This window comes from Sebastes fasciatus, chromosome 4 (genome assembly GCF_043250625.1).
Source record: "Sebastes fasciatus isolate fSebFas1 chromosome 4, fSebFas1.pri, whole genome shotgun sequence".
NCBI classification, from domain to species: Eukaryota; Metazoa; Chordata; class Actinopteri; order Perciformes; family Sebastidae; genus Sebastes; species Sebastes fasciatus.
The window spans coordinates 21,205,813-21,228,111 of NC_133798.1; the positions used below are offsets into that span (position 1 = coordinate 21,205,813).

General features: G+C 37.9%; 1 protein-coding gene across 2 annotated transcripts; it reads left to right on the forward strand.

Annotated features, from left to right (window-relative positions):
• The first annotated feature begins 10,358 nt into the window (after nt 1-10,358).
• Nucleotides 10,359-22,084, forward strand: saxo4 (stabilizer of axonemal microtubules 4). Of its 2 annotated transcripts, none has more exons than XM_074634325.1 (12): nt 10,359-10,520; nt 10,774-10,948; nt 11,084-11,207; nt 12,976-13,135; nt 13,226-13,271; nt 13,425-13,525; nt 13,669-13,734; nt 13,849-13,932; nt 14,016-14,084; nt 14,188-14,282; nt 21,816-21,914; nt 22,000-22,084. In XM_074634325.1, exons 1-12 carry the CDS (start codon nt 10,386-10,388, stop codon nt 22,016-22,018), a joined length of 1,173 nt encoding a protein of 390 aa, XP_074490426.1. In that variant the 5' UTR covers nt 10,359-10,385; the 3' UTR covers nt 22,019-22,084. The 2 variants fall into 2 exon arrangements, with proteins under 2 accessions (XP_074490426.1, XP_074490427.1); XM_074634326.1 differs by having other exon boundaries at nt 10,475-10,533.
• The last annotated feature ends 215 nt before the right edge of the window (nt 22,085-22,299 follow it).

Consider the following 22,299-nt stretch of genomic DNA (forward strand, 5'->3'; position numbering starts at 1 on the left):
CCTCCACCAAGTATAGATTTCCACTTCCTCTGCTCAGTTTCTCATTTACTCTCCCATTCAGCTGGTAATGCATACACCACCAGAGTCTAATTTCCCAGTAATCCATGCTTCCTCATCTATCTGCGATTCTTTGTCCATTAGCAGCTCTCATCCGTCACCCTCCACATCACCTTGTTTTCCCTGCAGAGCTCTGTGGACCAGAGAATGATTTAGCACAAAAAAAAACAGCATCCCTGGTCATTCTTCCTCTCTTTATGGTGTCGCTCTCTCTGAGGAGAAGGGCAGCTGCCGGCTCAGCACGCAGAAACACAAAGCAGCCATATTCAGGTGTCAAGCACTCCAATCTATGTTGTGGTGGTGTCACCGCCGCCCCGTTTGTAGCAAGAGAAAGAGAATAGCCTTAAAGATTGGACCAACTACACACACAAAAGTAGTGGGATATGTGCATTTGTAGTGGACTATTATTACCTTCCCTTTCCCGCACCAGATTTATTACTCAGTATTCTGATGTGTTGCTTGGTTGCTTTGTACATATCTGTGTAGTACTTCTGTTGATGTCCCTGTGTTAGGATAGTAACGGGTTCTTACTGGGCGGCCTCCGCAGACGTCCTCTCCCTACTGTCTCGTCTCATTCCTCAAAATACTTCAAAACATTCCACCTGAATCTCAAGTGAGCAACATTTTAAAGATGATTAGATTTATCACGTAGGCTGGGAGTGAACCAGTAGAGGGACCGAACCACAGACATTTCCACTGGAGCCATGATAATAACCAAGACGTCTTGTCTGTGCTCACGTCCCTTTGAGAGCTGATAGACCGTCACACGCGCCTCTCTGCTCCTCCAAAAACCCGCCTTCACGCTGAGCTCACTGCGCTCCGAGTGGTCAGCGGGTCACCGACTGGTTTGAGGAGCCACTGACCTCCTTTGGGGTGAGGAGGGTGAGTTAGGTGAGGAGGTGGGAGAGCCCTGGTAGGCGGCAGAGAGGCCCGTCCCTGAGGTCACATCCTGGGTCAGGAGGGCAGGGAGCGAGGGCGTCTCGAGGTCAAACCCAGTAGCACTTTGGTTTTGCGTTCCATGTTTTTTTAGCCTCTCCTGTTTTTTGGCCGAGCGGACTGTGATCTTACTGGTTGATTTTTCTCGTTCTCCTCCACCCATCAGTGTTACAGAGTGTGTTGGGTGGACGGAGCAAAGGAGCTGAGCTCTGATTCTGTTCCATATTAAAGACTCATTTTTACTACTCCTGTGTGCTGAGATTCAATGTTTATTTCTGTGTTTCTTTCAAGGTTATTTGAAGAGAGACGGCCGTTGACGCCGGAGATACACTAAATGGCCAAAAGTATGTAGACACCCAAACATTACACTTATATCCATCTCACTCTGTAACCGTGGGCGTTAACATGCTGCTATAGATGAGTCCTTTTAGCCGTGTTCATGGCGTGTCTCTAGGGACGTCACCACTTCGGTACAGAATGAATTATCTCAACTATTGAATGGGTTTATCGTGAGATTTTGGACAGACATCCATGGTCCCCAGAGGATAAATTCAAATAAGGTTGGTGATCCCTTAACTTTGCATTTAGTGCCATCATCCAGTCAAATTTTGTTAACACTTCACTTTACAGGTCCGCAAATTTCATAGTAATTAGGTGATAATTAGCAAGTAACCTATTTGAAATTTCTTTGGAATTACTGACAAATTATCCCAATATTTACCTCAAAATGTATCGAAAATTACTTTATTATAATCACTATTTAATTATTATATTCTGGTATTTCCCAATAGCTGGTAATTTATTTGATACATTTCCAGGAAAAGAATACAAAGTTAATTGATATGCTTCATTACCATGTCTGCTGATAAATAGATAATAATTAGCAAATAACTTATTTGAAATTTCTTAAAAACTCCCTGAGTCATTACAGTAATTAAGTAATTTTGAGAATTTCCTTCGCGATTAATAAAGTTATATCTTATCTTATCTTACATTAGCTACCAGGTTACATTAGTGTAGACAATAAGTCACACAATGGTGAGATTTGTGCCTGATCAGAAGTGTCTTATAATAGTTTTGGTTTTCTACCTCCGATGAAGAGCAGCCGCTTCTCAAGCCTAAGGGTTCTATTTTAACGGTTAAATGCTATTTTAGCATATAATTATTAAATAATGTTTATAATAAAGTCATTTTTGATATATTTTTTAATTAGGTTAATTTGGCAGTAATTCCAAAGAAATCTCTGCTAGGTTACTTTCTAAATATCAACTAATTACCATGAAAGTTGCAGACCTGTAAAATGAAGTGTTACCCAAATTTGTATTTGTCCATTTGTTTATGATCAAATACTTAGGCCGTACTTTAGTGCTAACTAGCAAGTGTTAACATGCTCACGTGCTAAACTGAGACGGAGAACATGGTAAACATTATACTGTAGCTGCTAAACATCAGCAATGTCATTGTCACTCTCAGTCTTTTTTAATTAAAAATATAGTGGTTCCAGCTTCTTAAAGAAGTATTTCACCACAGGAAAGATGGTATTTTCATAAAGGTATGTCTATTCAGCAGAAAGGCACAAATATTTCTTAAATTGGTGTAAGGGGGCTGTGGTATTTCCTTTCACTCAAAAGGCTCAAAAGGTAGAAATGCCTAACCTGATCCGCCAGATGGTTTGTGACACAGAACCATCTGTCGTCATTGGAAACTGTTTGGAAAAGGGCAAGCACTTTCACAAAAATACTTGGCAGGTGATTGGATGAACCGTCCGTCAGTCAAACTCGCCAGTCGGGAGAAAAGCGAACACATCTTTTCCATCGAGAAAAGCCTTCAGTGCCGTTTGTTTGCTCTCCTTTCTCAATGAAGAAATACTCTCTAGTTCTGATATAAGTGATGCTGTTGCAGCAGAAGAGAATCCAGCTGCCGTGCAAAGTAAAGAAAACCCTACAACGCCCAGAATGCACTGGGCTCGTTGCGTTACGCTTTACGCTTTACGGTGACATTTCAGAAAAAATATTTGCTGTTGCAAAAGAAACTGGTCTCTGTGAAATTCGCTTTAGCAAAGTGACTCCACTTCAGTTTCCATTGGTGCACATTTTCCGCAGCAGCACCACAAGTTCTGCGCCGCTATCCTCATCGGCCGGCGGTGCGTGACTCTGGGCTGTGGCGGCCTCATCCTCCTCCATAAACCATAATTCCTCCGCACTGTCTTCTGGCTCTTGTAGCCTACAGTAGCCCAGAATGTCTGATTCCGGCATTACAATATGAAATTGGCTTTCTTCCTCCATATCTATAGCGTTTCCTTCTGCCATTGTCTTCCACTGGTTGTTTTGATCTTGCAGCGGCGAGGAGCCGTGGGAGCGGGCATACAAAAAATGCGCTAATATAATCTGTGGTTTGAACATACAGCATTCGAACTGGGAAGTAGGAATTTACGAGTTCCCAGTTGGAAACTTCAACGTGAATGCCCCCTGAAGTCAGATTTCCGACACGGAAAGTCGGACGAACCTAACCAACCTCACAATCCAAGATGACTGCTCTGCGCATCAACAGTAAAAAAAAAAAAAAGCTGTAGTAATATACTGTTTATTAGCACTTATTAGCGTCTTATTTGTGTCATTAAATCAGTCGTATACACAGTACTGACCAACTCCTATCTGTGGACATCTTGCTACGGTGTTAGTATGCGTAATGCGTCGTTATCAACTGGTATTGCTAACGATGTCTAACCTGGCTGGAGGAAACATTAAGTTTTTTGACTTGTGCTGGAACGCAGTCAACTCAGGTGTGACGTCATTCCCAGACTTCCGATTTCAGAGGTAAATGGAACACAGCATAAATTCGCCGGATGACTGTTTTGCTGGTAAATGAGCGGAGGCCTTTGGGAACATGGAGGGAAGTTCAACATTGTTCATTTGCATACACTACCCACATCGTAATGATACAGAGCTGGTTGAAAAGCAAAGTGTCCCTTTAAATGTGACTGTTTTTAGTCTTCTATGATAGTTAACTGAATATCTTTGGGTTTTGAGTTGTTGGTTGAACAAAAAAGACTTTGAGATTTAGATAGGTTAACTTGTAAGAACACTGAGTTTTGTCTAAAATATCATTATGTGCTATAACGTTAACATTTCTCTTAATTGGAAGCTTCAAGCCGAAAAATGAAAAGAAAAAAAACAGCCCCATAACAAAAAAAAAATGAACAGATGTGTCCATATACTCGTGGCGTATGGTGTATCTTCTGGATTTCTTTTTTTTAATCAACTCAGACACAGATACAGCGTAATTAAACTGCTATATAAACAATTAGGAACTGTAATGACACCATTCCAAGTTAACATGTCCCACCGTTTGCTGTTAGAGGCGGCAATTTGCAAAGGTTGTTTTTGCCTTTGAGTGCAATTAAAAATGTATGGTGGAAAAGCTTCTGCCTCTGAGCAGCACATTAGTCAGCATGAAGGTAAATGAATCGCACAGCTACATGCTACACTCTGAGGGAATCTTTCATCCCGTTTCAAAGGATGATGACAGATTTTCTCGTTAATTAGCTCTTGCATTGTTCATACAGTTTGTTGCACTTGTGACATTTCAGCCAAGCAGCTGTGTGTCTCAGCTTCAATCCACCAGACATTCAAAGGCATATCTTGCCACATCCACGTGATGGTGAAATAGTTTTTCTTTAATTTACTCTGCTTCTCATCGAGTTACAGAATCTCCTGTCTTGTACACGTTTTGAGTTTAAAATGTTTTATTTTATGCCCGGATCCCCCTCTGCATCATCGCAGCCTGCCTCTTTAGCATTACACGCACCAAAGCAGGCTGTAACTCAAAATGGAAAAAGATGACAATGCAATTTACTGCAAACCGTCCGTGCCAGATTTGCCTATTAAGTACAGAAGTCAGAAAGGAAGCAGGAAGGAGATAAGACCCAGAACAGTGAGGCGGTGAAGCAGAGAGAGCACCTCAGAGACCTGACACACAAAGAAGGGTCTTAGCGCCTGAGCTGTCTCTCTAAATATTAATTCCATGCTATTCTATGGCAGACACAGAAACAGGTTATTGAACCGACAGAGAAACCGTCGAGATCCTCCTCCCGGTGCAGCAGAGCATCAGAGTTGGGCAGGAAACACAGACGAGCTCCGAGCCAGCCGAGCTCCTGCAGACAGAGGCCGTGGGTTCGTCCCTCCCTGAACTACAACAGACGGCTGCAGGCGAGCCAAGCGCATCATCTCGACGGGAGACCCGTGCTTGCATCACCTCCATCTATTTTTAGAACAGCTGCACCCACCTTCGTCTTCTAAGCTCCCTCTGTATTCAAAGTGTTATCTCAAGTGTAAACTGTCACAGAAGGTGCAGCATTTTATCTTTTTTTCCACAGTATTATTGTCAATTGTCAAGAATGCAGTCTGTAACTGAGTTTAGCTACAGAACAGTATATGTGGCAAGGCGTTCTCGTCCCAACTCGTCACATACTGACACTTTGTCAGACCCCTCGGTGTCACTCTTTTTGGCCACAGTAAACACGTGCTTAAACCTGCAGTAGGCAGAATGTTTTTGGCATCAATTGTAAAAAAAATCTATAATAACCTTTCAGCATATTGTAATTCAAGTGTTCTGAGAGAAAACTTCTGCACCTCCTCATGGCTCTGTTTTCAGGCTTTAGAAAATCTAGCCCCTGACGGGAAACTTTGACCAATCACAGGTCATTTCAGAGAGAGAGAGCGTTCCTATTGGCTGTTCATTCAACGGAGGCAGCTGTCAATCACTCGTGAACGCCGATCAAACGGTCAAACTAGGCAGCGCTGATCAAATATGAATCAATATTCTGTTACTGTAATGCCTATTTCTCACCTCAAATGTTTTCAGAAACATCTTGTGTAGCTGTAAAATGAGAAAGTTTGCTCCGGCTGGTGGGCGGTGCTTGATATTTCCTCAACTGATCAGTAAACTACAAGATGTTTCTGAAAACATTTGATGTGAGAAATAGGCATTACAGTAACAGAATATTGATTCATATTTGATCAGCGCTGCCTAGTTTGACCGTTTGATCAAAGTTTGCGAGTGATTGACAGCTGCTCAGAGACGGCAGACTCCAGCTCGGCTCTGATTGGTTGTTTTCCTCCAGTCTGTGAAATCTTGCAGATGCCATTAGGAGCACCGGAGGACACAGAGGCACATGATTTTTTTCAGATTCCTGTCTCATGCACTACTGTCAGGATATAATGACCGTTTTATAAAAATAACTTATTTTTAATAATATTTGCTCCATTTCTACCCACTGCTGCTTAAACGACCCCTCGGTTTCACTTTTCGGTAGCTGTAAACACGTGCTTTATGTTTTGAAGTAAACAAAAACACTTTCTTCGGTTCAGGCAATAAAACTACTATGGTTTAGGAAAAAACAACATGATTGGGCTTCAAACTACTGTTTGTACAGTGAAAATGACACTGAACGTTGTGAACCAAGGATATGAACGAACAGCTAATTGTTATGGGACGCACGGGACAACGAACAGCGGTCTCCTGGATGAAAGCCGTGTGTTTGTTGGACCCCATCCACCTCCACTCCCGCCCAGTGTGTGTCTTTTCACTCTTTAAAATACGTCACCACTCCCGGCCCACTTTCCCTGAGCGTTTAATATTGACACAGATGGGTTTACATTGTAGTTAATGGAACGCCTGCTGCGTCTCATACCGACGCTTAAGGGTGCCGTGACAAAGCGTCTGTATTTGACGCCCTGGGAATGAGAACGGACTGTTTGTGCACATAATGTGAATTATGCAGATGCAGAACAAACAGATTGCTGCACTGAAGAGATAAACAATCATGTGGAGAGTCTGGTTTTTCATTTCAGAGTACAGCAGGTGCTTCCATTGATCACTCCCTCCTCTATGGATGAAGTTGTTCTAATAAGTGAAATCATCTGCTGTAATCTTTGAATGAAAATAGTCGCCTGTCTGGTCTATTCCTGTTGCACGGGTCCCTGTGAGTTTATAATTAGAAATGCCAATAATGTGCACATTGTGTTTAAGAGAAAAGAAGCAGGAAATGAGACTGTCAGTTTCAATGATGCAGGCGTTTCCCCTGTAGTTATTTTTCTGGAGGAGATAATGAACAGTCCCAGGCTTTGGCACGACAGCACGTCAAGCAAGAAAGACTGTGGAACGGCAACAGCTTGGTAAAGATAGGCTCCTCCGACTGCCAGCGTTGGACAGATGGAGGGAGCAAGAAGTGATGTGACAGAGGTGAAGATGCAGCGTGAGTCCAAGGAAATGAGATGGAAAGAGACAGAATAGGAAGTGAGAATTAAAGGAAACGTGCGGACACGGTGTGAGGATGATGATGCATTGTCAGATTCAGTGATCACGGGAGTTATCATCCACGGCTGTAGTGGGAGAAAATCCCCCAGTTAGATGTGATACCTGTAATCCCACCTAGTAATGAAAACAGTGAAGAAAAGCACAGTGAAGTGTTCACCACCTGGAGTGTTTGAAGAGCTTCTCTGACTGTCAAGCCCAGAGCCGATAGTCCATATCCAAATAGCCCTCTTTCTCCAGTTGGTGGTTAATTAGTGAGAATATGTGTCTATATCTGGATCTGGAAGAATGACAGTTTTCTGTGATGTCCTAAATACTCCAGGAGGAGAGTATCCAGATTAAATTGAGATGCTCTTGTAGCTGTGGGTGTACAGGTGTATAGATGGTGTACGGACATTTTCTCCCACTAACAGCCGTGGATGATAACTCCCTGTCTCGGATGGACATTTTTATCAAGATGTCATGCAAATTTCAAGCCATCCATCATTTTTTACATAACCTTACATCTTTTCTGGGCTGGACTGAAGTCAGAGCCACTGTGGCATCACACTGCCATCCAATGGACACACAGAGAAACTGTCTGCTCTGCTGAGGAGGTTTGGTTGTGAGAGCTGCTGCACGGCTGTTCAATTTAATGTAAGTCAGTTTTATTTATACATCACAAAATCACAGAATGCTTTACAATCTGTATACGACACCCAAAACAATTTGATTTAAATAAATCAATAAAAACATGTATGTATTATATCAAATACCTTAGACTATGTAAATTAATCGTGTACAGAGGTGGAAGAAGTACTCAGGTCTTTTACTGCAGTAATACCACAATAAGTACAAATACAAGTAAAAGTCCTGCATTCAAAATCTTAATTAAGTAAAAGTACAAAAGTATCAGCATCAAAATATACTAAAAGTACCAAAAGTAAAAGTACTCATTATGCAGAATAATAGATATTATATTATATTTTGTTTTAATAATCTGAATCTGTAAAGTAACTATAGCAGTCGGAAAAAATGTAGTGGAAGTGTAAAGTAGCAGAAAATGGAAATACTCAAGTAAAGTACAAGGACCTCAAAATAGTACTTAAGTACAGTACTTGAGTAAATGTACTTAGTTACATTCCACCACTGGTTGTGCAAATATATATATGTGTAATAATGACTATTAAGGTTGTTCAGTGACTCGTTAAAGTAAAACAAGTCGGGCAGCCATGGTGTGTGTACTGTACATCATATAGATATAGGTAGAAATACTGTATAGTAGTTTTTATGTATGTATAATATACTGTATGCAGTATACACACACTACACATAATGGTACCACTTTACTTTAATCCCTCCATTTATAAACATTTAATAAATGTATATAACACACTAAAATGGAGTCGTTAGCAGATATAAGATCTTTTTTTGAAGAGCCCATAACTGGATTCTGGTAAACAGATTAGTTAATGTTAATGATTAGTTATGATTTGTATCATTATTGTGGTATATTTTCAGGTCTTGCACCGGACAGAGAGGCCCCCAGTTGTAAACATATGTGCAGGAAGCGGACGGGGAGACCTGGGGTCATGCGGTGGATCCAGGGGCTGAAAGATAAACATGTAGGTCAAAGGTCACATACCTAAGCATACGCTTAGCTCAGCAAGTTGCCTGAATTGAACCCAATATAAGGAGGTACGAGAGCCCCAAAGGGAGGACTTTCATATTCGACTTGAAACCTCCGGACTGCTCGAGACGTCCGTATGACATGTGTGGCTTGTTTGTAATAAACTCTATTTTACCAGCAAGAACAGTGTCCTCGGAGCATTCTTCATCATCACTTCAACAGCACTGTCGCAGAAAAGATACGACATTATAAAGTAATAAGTAACTGTAATATAATGCAATGTATTACAGTGTTAAAGTTGCTACTACTTAGTAAATGATTAATCCTTCTAGTAATAATATAATAAATTATATTATTGTGGACGAGGTGTAGGTAGTCACTCAGAAACTGCTTAGCTTTATGTCTTTGAGATTAAACTATGCAGATCACACTTAAATAAATGAGTATTTCTCAAAATTATGTTGCAGGTTATTCCCCAAACACCTGAATAGTCTTTCCAACTTTTCCTAATGAATTTAAGGTGAGAGTAACTGACATTAACTCTAGCTATTTATTAAATTAGTGAACGTTACTATCTGCCAAAGTAAGCTAGTAGCGCTCTACTTCAACTGTGCAATAGATAAACTATTCAGTCATCACATTTCCTCTGACTTTTTGCTGGGTGATGCTGCGGACAACACAGAAAAAAGGGCCTATTTAATAGGCTACGTGGTTATGTTGTTGTAGGCTTTTTGGGGTAATATTTCAAAATAACAATATTGAAATAATAGTAAAAAAACAGTAAAAGTTATACATGAAGACAACTGAGAAGAAGTGATGCTGGGTCTTTGTGGTAATCACATACAGGTGCTCTTTGGATCCGACATAGGTCTTCAACAGGGTCATTAAGCATGGAATGACCTGTGTCGGTCGCAACGCGGTGGTCATTTTAAACAATTAAAATAAAGGCATTTTAATTTTGTTCAAACTCTACAGTGTGCCTTGGATTATTTTTGAAGGAGACTGGCATTTTGTACTTGTTTTTAGATCATATTCCACCCATGCAATGAGCCCTTCACAAGATTGAATAAGTAAAAGTTATACATTTTGAATTTTGTTTCTTCCTTCATTTGGGGTGCCCCTATGGATGGATGGCGCCCCGAGCATTCGCCTATTCCACCTATGTCTATAGGGCAGACTCTGCTCCAATAGTTGTATGAATACAAACTTAAACAAAGACCCTACTGATTGAAAGAAAAAAAATAATAATTCCATTATTGTTATGTCTTGTATGAAAGACATTATTGCAACTCTATCCTCTTTTATGAACACATTTGGAACATACTTGGTGTTATTATAAAATACAGAAAAGCAGCTGAATGTTGCAACATTAAATAATCCAAAGGATGCAATCTAGTTTTGTAATGATCAAATAACTTGCTTATAGGAAATAAAGCATAAACCTGATATACAGTAGAAACATTATCTGATGTTAACTCTACATGTTAGCAGTCGACCTTTCACTCTGGAGTCACTCCTCAGCTGCAATGTGCGGCGTCTCCTAGCAACAGAGACCTGTTTACCTGCAAAACCACCACAACTGAACAACCACCTGGAGTTACAGGTACGTCTGGGGAGTAAGTGAAGCTTTCCTTTCTTCGGGGGGTAATTTATATCTGGTGTAAATGAATATATCTGTAGCTGTGCTGCAGTGCTGCTGAACTTTTCTCCTCACTCACACAGTATTTGATAAAGAGAGCACTTATTGCATTATTTGCTACAGACTCTGTAATCACTTCTTCAGAGAGCTCTGTTGGATTCTATCAAAAATAAAGAGAGTTACACGTTGTTTGCTGCTTTTGTTTTTGTGGTTACAGCACTGTGCACATGCCCAGAGGACTTTTGCCATCCATCACTGTTGTCAGCGAGCGTTTCCATTACAGCAGTCACAGATGGCTGAGCAGGGGAGGATGGTCACGCCGACTGTTGGAGCAACAGGCAGCAGGGGACGACTGACCAGCAACACAGTCAAACGCTACAACACTTATTATGGTGAGGGGGGGGGGACTTTTAATTCACATTAAAGGACATAGTCAAACAGTCTCAGCATAAACATAAATAACTTTATCACACTGATTCAGATTCAGATTAGGATTCTGATGGCCATTTTTTGTATGACTGTCTCAGACCCCGGCAGGGTGAACTTCACTTCTTATTTCGGACGTCCCGGCATGTCAGGCTTCACATCAAACCAGAGACCAGCCATATATTACAGGCCCAGTTTGGACCTCATTGACAACCCTCCATTTGGGTAAGTGTCAGGGCAGGTGTATGAAAATTAAACGAGTTCATTAAACAGTTGATTTCTAGTTTAAAAAGCCCCACACAGGTGTTTTCAAATCACCCTGTCTGATTGGACGTCTAGTCAGGTGGAAGCTGGGTGGAGCTACGTGAACTCTGTGCACAAATCAGCGAGATAAAAGTGTAAAATGAGGATCAGACAATCATACAGTAAGTGAAAACACCTGTGTCGGTACTAGTGTTGAGCAGTAATGCATAATTGTAATATTATTACTACGTGTAGTAAGTAAGGGATTACAATTTCCAGTGAAAGTAATATAGTAATATGACGAGTAATGTAACTAATTACTTTTAATACCAAGTAATAAGTAAATAATTACTTTTTAAAGGTATAAATTGTAAAAAACAAAATAACTTATTACACTTCCTGAGTAAAGGGAAGAAGCTTGAAAGGGTCAGTTCATCACAACATCTCCCAGTAGGAAAAGCACAGATGTGAATAATAAAGCTAATGATGGCTAATTTCCATTTAGCTGCTTGGGTTTCAGTGTCCTGGTGTTGTTCATGCTGGCTTTTCCTACTAGTCAAAGTGTCTGCTGTGAAAAAGCCGATAGACGGGATACTTGTTCAGCCCTAATATGTTGAATATTGAGGGTGTCGCGTGGTATATACGGTATTATTTAAATATGCAATATTGATATCATGTTAATAATACACACATGATAATATTGTGTAAATAATCCAGCACCACAATCAATAGTGGAAATGTACAAATCACCAAGGGATTTTAAGAATAACAAAGAAAAAGAAAGCACAATAACCCAATGAAGGCCCTCTGATGGCGTACTTAATTTCCCCATGCTGGAGGAACAACATGGTGTCACTGAGCGACGTCTAGTGTAGAGGCGGAGTGGGAGATTTCCAGTATAAAAGTATCCTTCTTCTGGCTAGTAGCAATAGGAAAGCGATCATGTCGGACACACAGCATTACAGGGGAACGGGACTCTTGGCACACTGAAAATTGCTCCTACATTCATATTGTTCATTTGCCAAAATGCACAATAAAAAAAAATTTTCCTCCATTTTTTTAAAGATATCACAATAATATCGTTATCAGGAATTATTTTTTGGATAATCGTTTAGGGCAAATCTAAACGTGAAAGCCCTATTCAATATAATGTCAATCAAGCACTTTCTGTACATCCTAACAGTCGTGAGAAGAGGTCTAATCAATCACCTGTGTGAATTTACAATGGGCGTGCAGGGCTTTTAAGACAAACATCTAGTAAATAGAGGTTCATGTGGTGCTCATTTTATTGAAGAATTTGATTAAACAGAAACAAGGTCCCTGTTAATCTGGATAATGTCCAGATTTTGCTGTGAAGACTTGAACTTTCTACCAAAGAAATAGTCCCTCTTATACAGCTACTGTTACCATTGCTGCTTTTTTAAAAATCCAGTTTTCAATGCGATATGGGAGTGGAGGCTGAAATCCCAGAGAGGGATATCTTTAAGGCCCTGCTCACTCATGGTAAATCCTCACAGGTGATCTTAATCAATAAGCAGGCAAATAAAACTAAAGCTACCTGCATGGTTAGAAACCACTAGAGACAATAGAGCATGTATAGTTTTGTAATTTGGGTGAACTGACACATACAAGAACATTTTGATAGCAAAGTTTCTTTGAACTGATTAAACTGACAACTGAAACGACTCTTCCTCTCCAGCTTCATTAAGCCTGTTTCCTCAAATAACAGGTGTGTTGTTTTTGTCTGCAGACTCCTGTTATCTGACAGTTTCACGTCTCAAACTAAACTACACTTCCAGCCTCACATCCGGTCGGATTATTCGGGGTCTTTGCCAAACGTCATTAACAAACCCAGAGACAGCGCCTTCCAGCGGAGGAATCGGCCGAAAACAGTGACTGTGGTGGGAAAGGTAGGACACAGAAAGATGTTAATAAGCATCACATGTGCATACTAAGTAGTACATTTCTTATTATCTGTTTTCATGAATATTTCTCTTCAGTCAGAATACCAAAGAATATTTGTGCCACATCGTCTCACACCAACAGGTAAAATAATAAAGTTATGTCAATTTAAAGTTTAAAAACATGACTTAATAGAAATAAATGATGTGAGAAAGACAAAAAATTATATTCTATGCTGCTTTTCATGACCTGATGGCGTTTCTAAATGGTGCATTTACACTGTCGCCCTTCCTCCAGTTACCCAGAGACATGTGATTGTGGGTCCAAGAGGAGAAAGTGGTTTCACAGAGGGAACCAACCTTCAACTAATCACATTTCGGGACAAACATAACTGCCTGGTATGTTTTAAAAATAACCATTCCTGTCAAATGAATCAGTGTCTGTAATCACACAGTAGGTACACCACTTACTTTTTTAATGTATGTGTCTGTCTATCTATCCCCAAGCAACATCTACTTTCACTTCTTTGTCTGATGTTCAGGTTGAACCTCTCCAGACTCGCAGCTCAGTGACGAAAAGTGACTTCATTCCACCATCATTTCTGCAGGTTGACCCACATATCTTATCCACTCTGACCTCTCCTTTGAAAGGATGCAAGTTTGTAAGATTATTTTCCAGAAGCTGTGAGGTTTAACAGCATCTTTCTCTGCTTGTGTTTGAGGGCACTGAGGCGAGACCGTGCAGCAGCTATTTTTCTCGAGAATCAGGATTCACTCGAGGTGCCAGCGCTCCCTTGGCCTGCCCGGTGAGTATTGATCCCCTTCCAGTGAGCTCTAGTGTGTAATGGTATTACTTTAACTTTAAACATCCTTCCCTCTGCTCTTCTAGGCCTCCCTTCTGCCCTCACAACTACAGACTAAACGTAATGCTCCAACTGAGACGACCATTGGAAAAAAGGTTTTATATATTTTTATCTTATAGCCTAGTTTTTTCCCCTCTTTAATCAATATTTCCTTTGTGTTTGGAGCTGTTGTTTTTAGCCTGTTTTTGTGTTTTCTAGGAACCATCAGGGCATCTTCGCAATGCTTCAAACAACCAGGCTTTCCCTAACACACCGTTTGATCGTTCACACTTCAGCTCACATTATAGAAGCACGTAAGTGTCTTTAATATGTTCAGGGGCCAGTTTCATCAAAATAGACCTAGTCTTTGTCTTAAATATGTCTTTAAGTCAGACTTAAATGTACCTGTTGCATAAAGCTTTACCTGTGAGTGACTAATGTAAACATTGATAGCCTGTAGCGCAATGCATTATGGGTGAAATAAGACACTTCACAGGAGAGAAAACATTATGGATCCAACAGGGACACCACACCAAGTAGCCTATGGGAGAAAATAACAGAAAAGATAAACAGCTTAAATCCAATTTGTTTGTTAAATAAGCCGTTAAATACATTCAGAAATTTCAATTCAAGAATATGGCACAATAATCTGTCATAAACAGCTGAAATAGAACAGCTGAATCAGCTAAACATGAGCTAAAAGTAATGATAAACTGTTGAAGTGGTTAGCTAAAAGTTGGCTTAAAGTAATGAGTAAATAGTTGAAGTGGTTACCTCAAAGTAATGGGTAAACAGATGAAGTGGTTAGCTAAAAGTAATGAGTAAACAGTTGAAGTGGTTAGCTAAAAGTTAGCTTAAAGTAATGAGTAAATAGTTGAAGTGGTTACCTCAAAGTAATGGGTAAACAGATGAAGTGGTTAGCTTAAAGTAATGGGTAAACAGATGAAGTGGTTAGCTAAAAGTTAGCTTAAAGTAATGAGTAAATAGTTGAAGTGGTTACCTCAAAGTAATGGGTAAACAGATGAAGTGGTTAGCTAAAAGTTAGCTTAAAGTAATGAGTAAACAGATGAAGTGGTTAGCTAAAAGTAATTGGTAAACATTTGAAGTGGTTAGCTTAAAGTAATGGGTAAACAGATGAAGTAGTTAGCTAAAAGTTAGCTAAAAGTAATGGGTAAACAGATAAAGTGGTTAGCTAAAAGTAATGGGTAAAAAGTTGAAATAGTTAGCTAAAAGTTAGCTAAAAGTAATGGGTAAACAGATGAAGTGGTTAGCTAAAAGTAATGAGTAAACAGTTGAAGTGGTTAGCTAAAAGTTAGCTTAAAGTAATGAGTAAATAGTTGAAGTGGTTAGCTCAAAGTAATGGGTAAAAAGTTGAAATAGTTAGCTTAAAGTTAGCTAAAAGTAATGGGTAAACAGATGAAGTGGTTAGCTTAAAGTAATGAGTAAACAGTGGAAGTGGTTAGCTTAAAGTAATGGGTAAAAAGTTGAAATAGTTAGCTTAAAGTTAGCTAAAAGTAATGGGTAAACAGATGAAGTGGTTAGCTAAAAGTAATGAGTAAACAGTTGAAGTGGTTAGCTAAAAGTTAGCTTAAAGTAATGAGTAAATAGTTGAAGTGGTTAGCTCAAAGTAATGGATAAACAGTTGAAGTGGTTAGCTTAAAGTAATGAGTAAACAGTTGAAGTGGTTAGCTAAAAGTTAGCTTAAAGTAATGAGTAAATAGTTGAAGTGGTTACCTCAAAGTAATGGGTAAACAGATGAAGTGGTTAGCTAAAAGTAATGAGTAAACAGTTGAAGTGGTTAGCTAAAAGTTAGCTTAAAGTAATGAGTAAATAGTTGAAGTGGTTAGCTCAAAGTAATGGATAAACAGTTGAAGTGGTTAGCTTAAAGTAATGAGTAAACAGTTGAAGTGGTTAGCTAAAAGTTAGCTTAAAGTAATGAGTAAATAGTTGAAGTGGTTACCTCAAAGTAATGGATAAACAGATGAAGTGGTTAGCTAAAAGTAATTGGTAAACATTTGAAGTGGTTAGCTAAAAGTAAGCTAAAAGTAATGAGTAAACAGTTGAAGTGGTTAGCTCAAAGTAAGCTAAAAGTAATGGATAAACAGTTGAAGTGGTTAGCTTAAAGTAATGAGTAAACAGATGAAGTGGTTAGCTAAAAGTAATTGGTAAACAGATGAAGTGGTTAGCTAAAAGTTAGCTTAAAGTAATGAGTAAATAGTTGAAGTGGTTACCTCAAAGTAATGGGTAAACAGATGAAGTGGTTAGCTAAAAGTTAGCTTAAAGTAATGAGTAAACAGATGAAGTGGTTAGCTAAAAGTAATTGGTAAACATTTGAAGTGGTTAGCTTAAAGTAATGGGTAAACAGATGAAGTAGTTAGCTAAAAGTTAGCTAAAAGTAATGGGTAAACAGATAAAGTGGTTAGCTAAAAGTAATGGGTAAACAGTTGAAGTGGTTAGCTAAAAGTTGGCTTAAAGTAATGAGTAAATAGTTGAAGTGGTTACCTCAAAGTAATGGGTAAACAGATGAAGTGGTTAGCTAAAAGTAATGAGTAAACAGTTGAAGTGGTTAGCTAAAAGTTAGCTTAAAGTAATGAGTAAATAGTTGAAGTGGTTACCTCAAAGTAATGGGTAAACAGATGAAGTGGTTAGCTTAAAGTAATGGGTAAACAGATGAAGTGGTTAGCTAAAAGTTAGCTTAAAGTAATGAGTAAATAGTTGAAGTGGTTACCTCAAAGTAATGGGTAAACAGATGAAGTGGTTAGCTAAAAGTTAGCTTAAAGTAATGAGTAAACAGATGAAGTGGTTAGCTAAAAGTAATTGGTAAACATTTGAAGTGGTTAGCTTAAAGTAATGGGTAAACAGATGAAGTAGTTAGCTAAAAGTTAGCTAAAAGTAATGGGTAAACAGATAAAGTGGTTAGCTAAAAGTAATTGGTAAAAAGTTGAAATAGTTAGCTTAAAGTTAGCTAAAAGTAATGGGTAAACAGATGAAGTGGTTAGCTAAAAGTAATGAGTAAACAGTTGAAGTGGTTAGCTAAAAGTTAGCTTAAAGTAATGAGTAAATAGTTGAAGTGGTTAGCTCAAAGTAATGGATAAACAGTTGAAGTGGTTAGCTTAAAGTAATGAGTAAACAGTTGAAGTGGTTAGCTAAAAGTTAGCTTAAAGTAATGAGTAAATAGTTGAAGTGGTTACCTCAAAGTAATGGGTAAACAGATGAAGTGGTTAGCTAAAAGTAATGAGTAAACAGTTGAAGTGGTTAGCTAAAAGTTAGCTTAAAGTAATGAGTAAATAGTTGAAGTGGTTAGCTCAAAGTAATGGATAAACAGTTGAAGTGGTTAGCTTAAAGTAATGAGTAAACAGTTGAAGTGGTTAGCTAAAAGTTAGCTTAAAGTAATGAGTAAATAGTTGAAGTGGTTACCTCAAAGTAATGGATAAACAGATGAAGTGGTTAGCTAAAAGTAATTGGTAAACATTTGAAGTGGTTAGCTAAAAGTAAGCTAAAAGTAATGAGTAAACAGTTGAAGTGGTTAGCTCAAAGTAAGCTAAAAGTAATGGATAAACAGTTGAAGTGGTTAGCTTAAAGTAATGAGTAAACAGATGAAGTGGTTAGCTAAAAGTAATTGGTAAACATTTGAAGTGGTTAGCTAAAAGTAAGCTAAAAGTAATGGATAAACAGTTGAAGTGGTTAGCTTAAAGTAATGGGTAAACAGTTGAAATAGTTAGCTAAAAGTTAGCTAAAAGTAATGAGTAAACAGATGAAGTGGTTAGCTAAAAGTAATTGGTAAGCATTTGAAGTGGTTAGCTCAAAGTAATGGATAAACAGTTGAAGTGGTTAGCACAAAGTAATGGGTAAACAGATGAAGTGGTTAGCTAAAAGTAATGGGTAAACAGTTGAAGTGGTTAGCTAAAAGTTGGCTTAAAGTAATGAGTAAATAGTTGAAGTGGTTACCTCAAAGTAATGGGTAAACAGATGAAGTGGTTAGCTAAAAGTAATGAGTAAACAGTTGAAGTGGTTAGCTAAAAGTTAGCTTAAAGTAATGAGTAAATAGTTGAAGTGGTTACCTCAAAGTAATGGGTAAACAGATGAAGTGGTTAGCTTAAAGTAATGGGTAAACAGATGAAGTGGTTAGCTAAAAGTTAGCTTAAAGTAATGAGTAAATAGTTGAAGTGGTTACCTCAAAGTAATGGGTAAACAGATGAAGTGGTTAGCTAAAAGTTAGCTTAAAGTAATGAGTAAACAGATGAAGTGGTTAGCTAAAAGTAATTGGTAAACATTTGAAGTGGTTAGCTTGAAGTAATGGGTAAACAGATGAAGTAGTTAGCTAAAAGTTAGCTAAAAGTAATGGGTAAACAGATAAAGTGGTTAGCTAAAAGTAATGGGTAAACAGTTGAAGTGGTTAGCTAAAAGTTGGCTTAAAGTAATGAGTAAATAGTTGAAGTGGTTACCTCAAAGTAATGGGTAAACAGATGAAGTGGTTAGCTAAAAGTAATGAGTAAACAGTTGAAGTGGTTAGCTAAAAGTTAGCTTAAAGTAATGAGTAAATAGTTGAAGTGGTTACCTCAAAGTAATGGGTAAACAGATGAAGTGGTTAGCTTAAAGTAATGGGTAAACAGATGAAGTGGTTAGCTAAAAGTTAGCTTAAAGTAATGAGTAAATAGTTGAAGTGGTTACCTCAAAGTAATGGGTAAACAGATGAAGTGGTTAGCTAAAAGTTAGCTTAAAGTAATGAGTAAACAGATGAAGTGGTTAGCTAAAAGTAATTGGTAAACATTTGAAGTGGTTAGCTTAAAGTAATGGGTAAACAGATGAAGTAGTTAGCTAAAAGTTAGCTAAAAGTAATGGGTAAACAGATAAAGTGGTTAGCTAAAAGTAATTGGTAAAAAGTTGAAATAGTTAGCTTAAAGTTAGCTAAAAGTAATGGGTAAACAGATGAAGTGGTTAGCTAAAAGTAATGAGTAAACAGTTGAAGTGGTTAGCTAAAAGTTAGCTTAAAGTAATGAGTAAATAGTTGAAGTGGTTAGCTCAAAGTAATGGATAAACAGTTGAAGTGGTTAGCTTAAAGTAATGAGTAAACAGTTGAAGTGGTTAGCTAAAAGTTAGCTTAAAGTAATGAGTAAATAGTTGAAGTGGTTACCTCAAAGTAATGGGTAAACAGATGAAGTGGTTAGCTAAAAGTAATGAGTAAACAGTTGAAGTGGTTAGCTAAAAGTTAGCTTAAAGTAATGAGTAAATAGTTGAAGTGGTTAGCTCAAAGTAATGGATAAACAGTTGAAGTGGTTAGCTTAAAGTAATGAGTAAACAGTTGAAGTGGTTAGCTAAAAGTTAGCTTAAAGTAATGAGTAAATAGTTGAAGTGGTTACCTCAAAGTAATGGATAAACAGATGAAGTGGTTAGCTAAAAGTAATTGGTAAACATTTGAAGTGGTTAGCTAAAAGTAAGCTAAAAGTAATGAGTAAACAGTTGAAGTGGTTAGCTCAAAGTAAGCTAAAAGTAATGGATAAACAGTTGAAGTGGTTAGCTTAAAGTAATGAGTAAACAGATGAAGTGGTTAGCTAAAAGTAATTGGTAAACATTTGAAGTGGTTAGCTAAAAGTAAGCTAAAAGTAATGGATAAACAGTTGAAGTGGTTAGCTTAAAGTAATGGGTAAACAGTTGAAATAGTTAGCTAAAAGTTAGCTAAAAGTAATGAGTAAACAGATGAAGTGGTTAGCTAAAAGTAATTGGTAAGCATTTGAAGTGGTTAGCTCAAAGTAATGGATAAACAGTTGAAGTGGTTAGCACAAAGTAATGGGTAAACAGATGAAGTGGTTAGCTAAAAGTAATGGGTAAACAGTTGAAGTGGTTAGCTAAAAGTTGGCTTAAAGTAATGAGTAAATAGTTGAAGTGGTTACCTCAAAGTAATGGGTAAACAGATGAAGTGGTTAGCTAAAAGTAATGAGTAAACAGTTGAAGTGGTTAGCTAAAAGTTAGCTTAAAGTAATGAGTAAATAGTTGAAGTGGTTACCTCAAAGTAATGGGTAAACAGATGAAGTGGTTAGCTTAAAGTAATGGGTAAACAGATGAAGTGGTTAGCTAAAAGTTAGCTTAAAGTAATGAGTAAATAGTTGAAGTGGTTACCTCAAAGTAATGGGTAAACAGATGAAGTGGTTAGCTAAAAGTTAGCTTAAAGTAATGAGTAAACAGATGAAGTGGTTAGCTAAAAGTAATTGGTAAACATTTGAAGTGGTTAGCTTAAAGTAATGGGTAAACAGATGAAGTAGTTAGCTAAAAGTTAGCTAAAAGTAATGGGTAAACAGATAAAGTGGTTAGCTAAAAGTAATTGGTAAACAGTGGAAGTGGTTAGCTTAAAGTAATGGGTAAAAAGTTGAAATAGTTAGCTTAAAGTTAGCTAAAAGTAATGGGTAAACAGATGAAGTGGTTAGCTAAAAGTAATGAGTAAACAGTTGAAGTGGTTAGCTAAAAGTTAGCTTAAAGTAATGAGTAAATAGTTGAAGTGGTTAGCTCAAAGTAATGGATAAACAGTTGAAGTGGTTAGCTAAAAGTTAGCTTAAAGTAATGAGTAAATAGTTGAAGTGGTTACCTCAAAGTAATGGGTAAACAGATGAAGTGGTTAGCTAAAAGTAATGAGTAAACAGTTGAAGTGGTTAGCTAAAAGTTAGCTTAAAGTAATGAGTAAATAGTTGAAGTGGTTAGCTCAAAGTAATGGATAAACAGTTGAAGTGGTTAGCTTAAAGTAATGAGTAAACAGTTGAAGTGGTTAGCTAAAAGTTAGCTTAAAGTAATGAGTAAATAGTTGAAGTGGTTACCTCAAAGTAATGGATAAACAGATGAAGTGGTTAGCTAAAAGTAATTGGTAAACATTTGAAGTGGTTAGCTAAAAGTAAGCTAAAAGTAATGAGTAAACAGTTGAAGTGGTTAGCTCAAAGTAAGCTAAAAGTAATGGATAAACAGTTGAAGTGGTTAGCTTAAAGTAATGAGTAAACAGATGAAGTGGTTAGCTAAAAGTAATTGGTAAACATTTGAAGTGGTTAGCTAAAAGTAAGCTAAAAGTAATGGATAAACAGTTGAAGTGGTTAGCTTAAAGTAATGGGTAAACAGTTGAAATAGTTAGCTAAAAGTTAGCTAAAAGTAATGAGTAAACAGATGAAGTGGTTAGCTAAAAGTAATTGGTAAACATTTGAAGTGGTTAGCTCAAAGTAATGGATAAACAGTTGAAGTGGTTAGCACAAAGTAATGGGTAAACAGATGAAGTGGTTAGCTAAAAGTAATGGGTAAACAGTTGAAGTGGTTAGCTTAAAGTAATGGGTAAACAGATGAAGTGGTTAGCTAAAAGTAATTGGTAAACATTTGAAGTGGTTAGCTCAAAGTAATGGATAAACAGTTGAAGTGGTTAGCTTAAAGTAATGGGTAAACAGATGAAGTGGTTAGCTAAAAGTAATTGGTAAACATTTGAAGTGGTTAGCTCAAAGTAATGGGTAAACAGTTGAAATAGTTAGCTAATTGTTAGCTAAAAGTAATGGAATTAAAGTTGAAATAGCTAACTGACCTTCTAACAGATCGTTGCCATAGCAACAAAGCTCTCACCTCACCTTAGCCAAGGGGAAAGGTGGTTAACTTTCCTCAAATGAAGTCAGTCTTAATATTTATGCAACAGACAGGCTTAATTAGACTAATCTAACTTTACAATCTAAGACCAGTCTAAGGCCAAGACTAGACTTAAACTTTACGTTTATGCACCTGGCCCCAGACAATGCTAAGATTAGCTAACAGGGATCAAACATTACAGGATAATATCCAAGCATCTGTTTGGTTGACTAATATCCAACTAAAAATTGTTTATTGTCCAGGATTTGTCGTGATGCTGAAAGGCGGAAATCTGGCCACACTTGTGCAGGAAACATCAGCGCAAAAATGGACAGCAGCTACAATCATCGAGGAATGGACAGGTACACAAACAAGCTACCAATTGAAGTCCTGTCATACATAGGCCTACGTTTCCTTTGACTCACATGACCTACTTTTATTACACAGGTTCATCTTAAGGGGCTAGACCTTCACACACCTGAGAAGGTACCTGCACGACTAAAAATAAAATGTGGGGTTTCTTGTTAACACATTACTCTGGGTCATTTGTGCAGAAATAAGAACGTGTGAATGTGTGAGTAAGAACTGTTGCAGTATTATATATCGTTATAATCATATCCTGAAAACCTTCATCGCTCCCCCGTCTGTGTTGTTTTACAATAGTCCTGTCGGCTCGTTTTCATCTCTTTGTGGAGTCCTTTTTGTGCGAGCTGAAAAGCTGCCAGTCAGACAGTTCTGTGAAGTGAG

What these genes read in the sequence shown, in the direction of transcription:
- saxo4 (XM_074634325.1), top strand. Translation starts at nt 10,386, where the DNA reads ATGTTAACTCTACATGTTAGCAGTCGACCTTTCACTCTGGAGTCACTC. An exon ending in ATTGACAACCCTCCATTTGG is followed by an intron (nt 11,208 to 12,975) that starts GTAAGTGTCAGG and finishes TTTTGTCTGCAG; the next exon opens with ACTCCTGTTATCTGACAGTT. An exon ending in ACATCGTCTCACACCAACAG is followed by an intron (nt 13,272 to 13,424) that starts GTAAAATAATAA and finishes CCCTTCCTCCAG; the next exon opens with TTACCCAGAGACATGTGATT.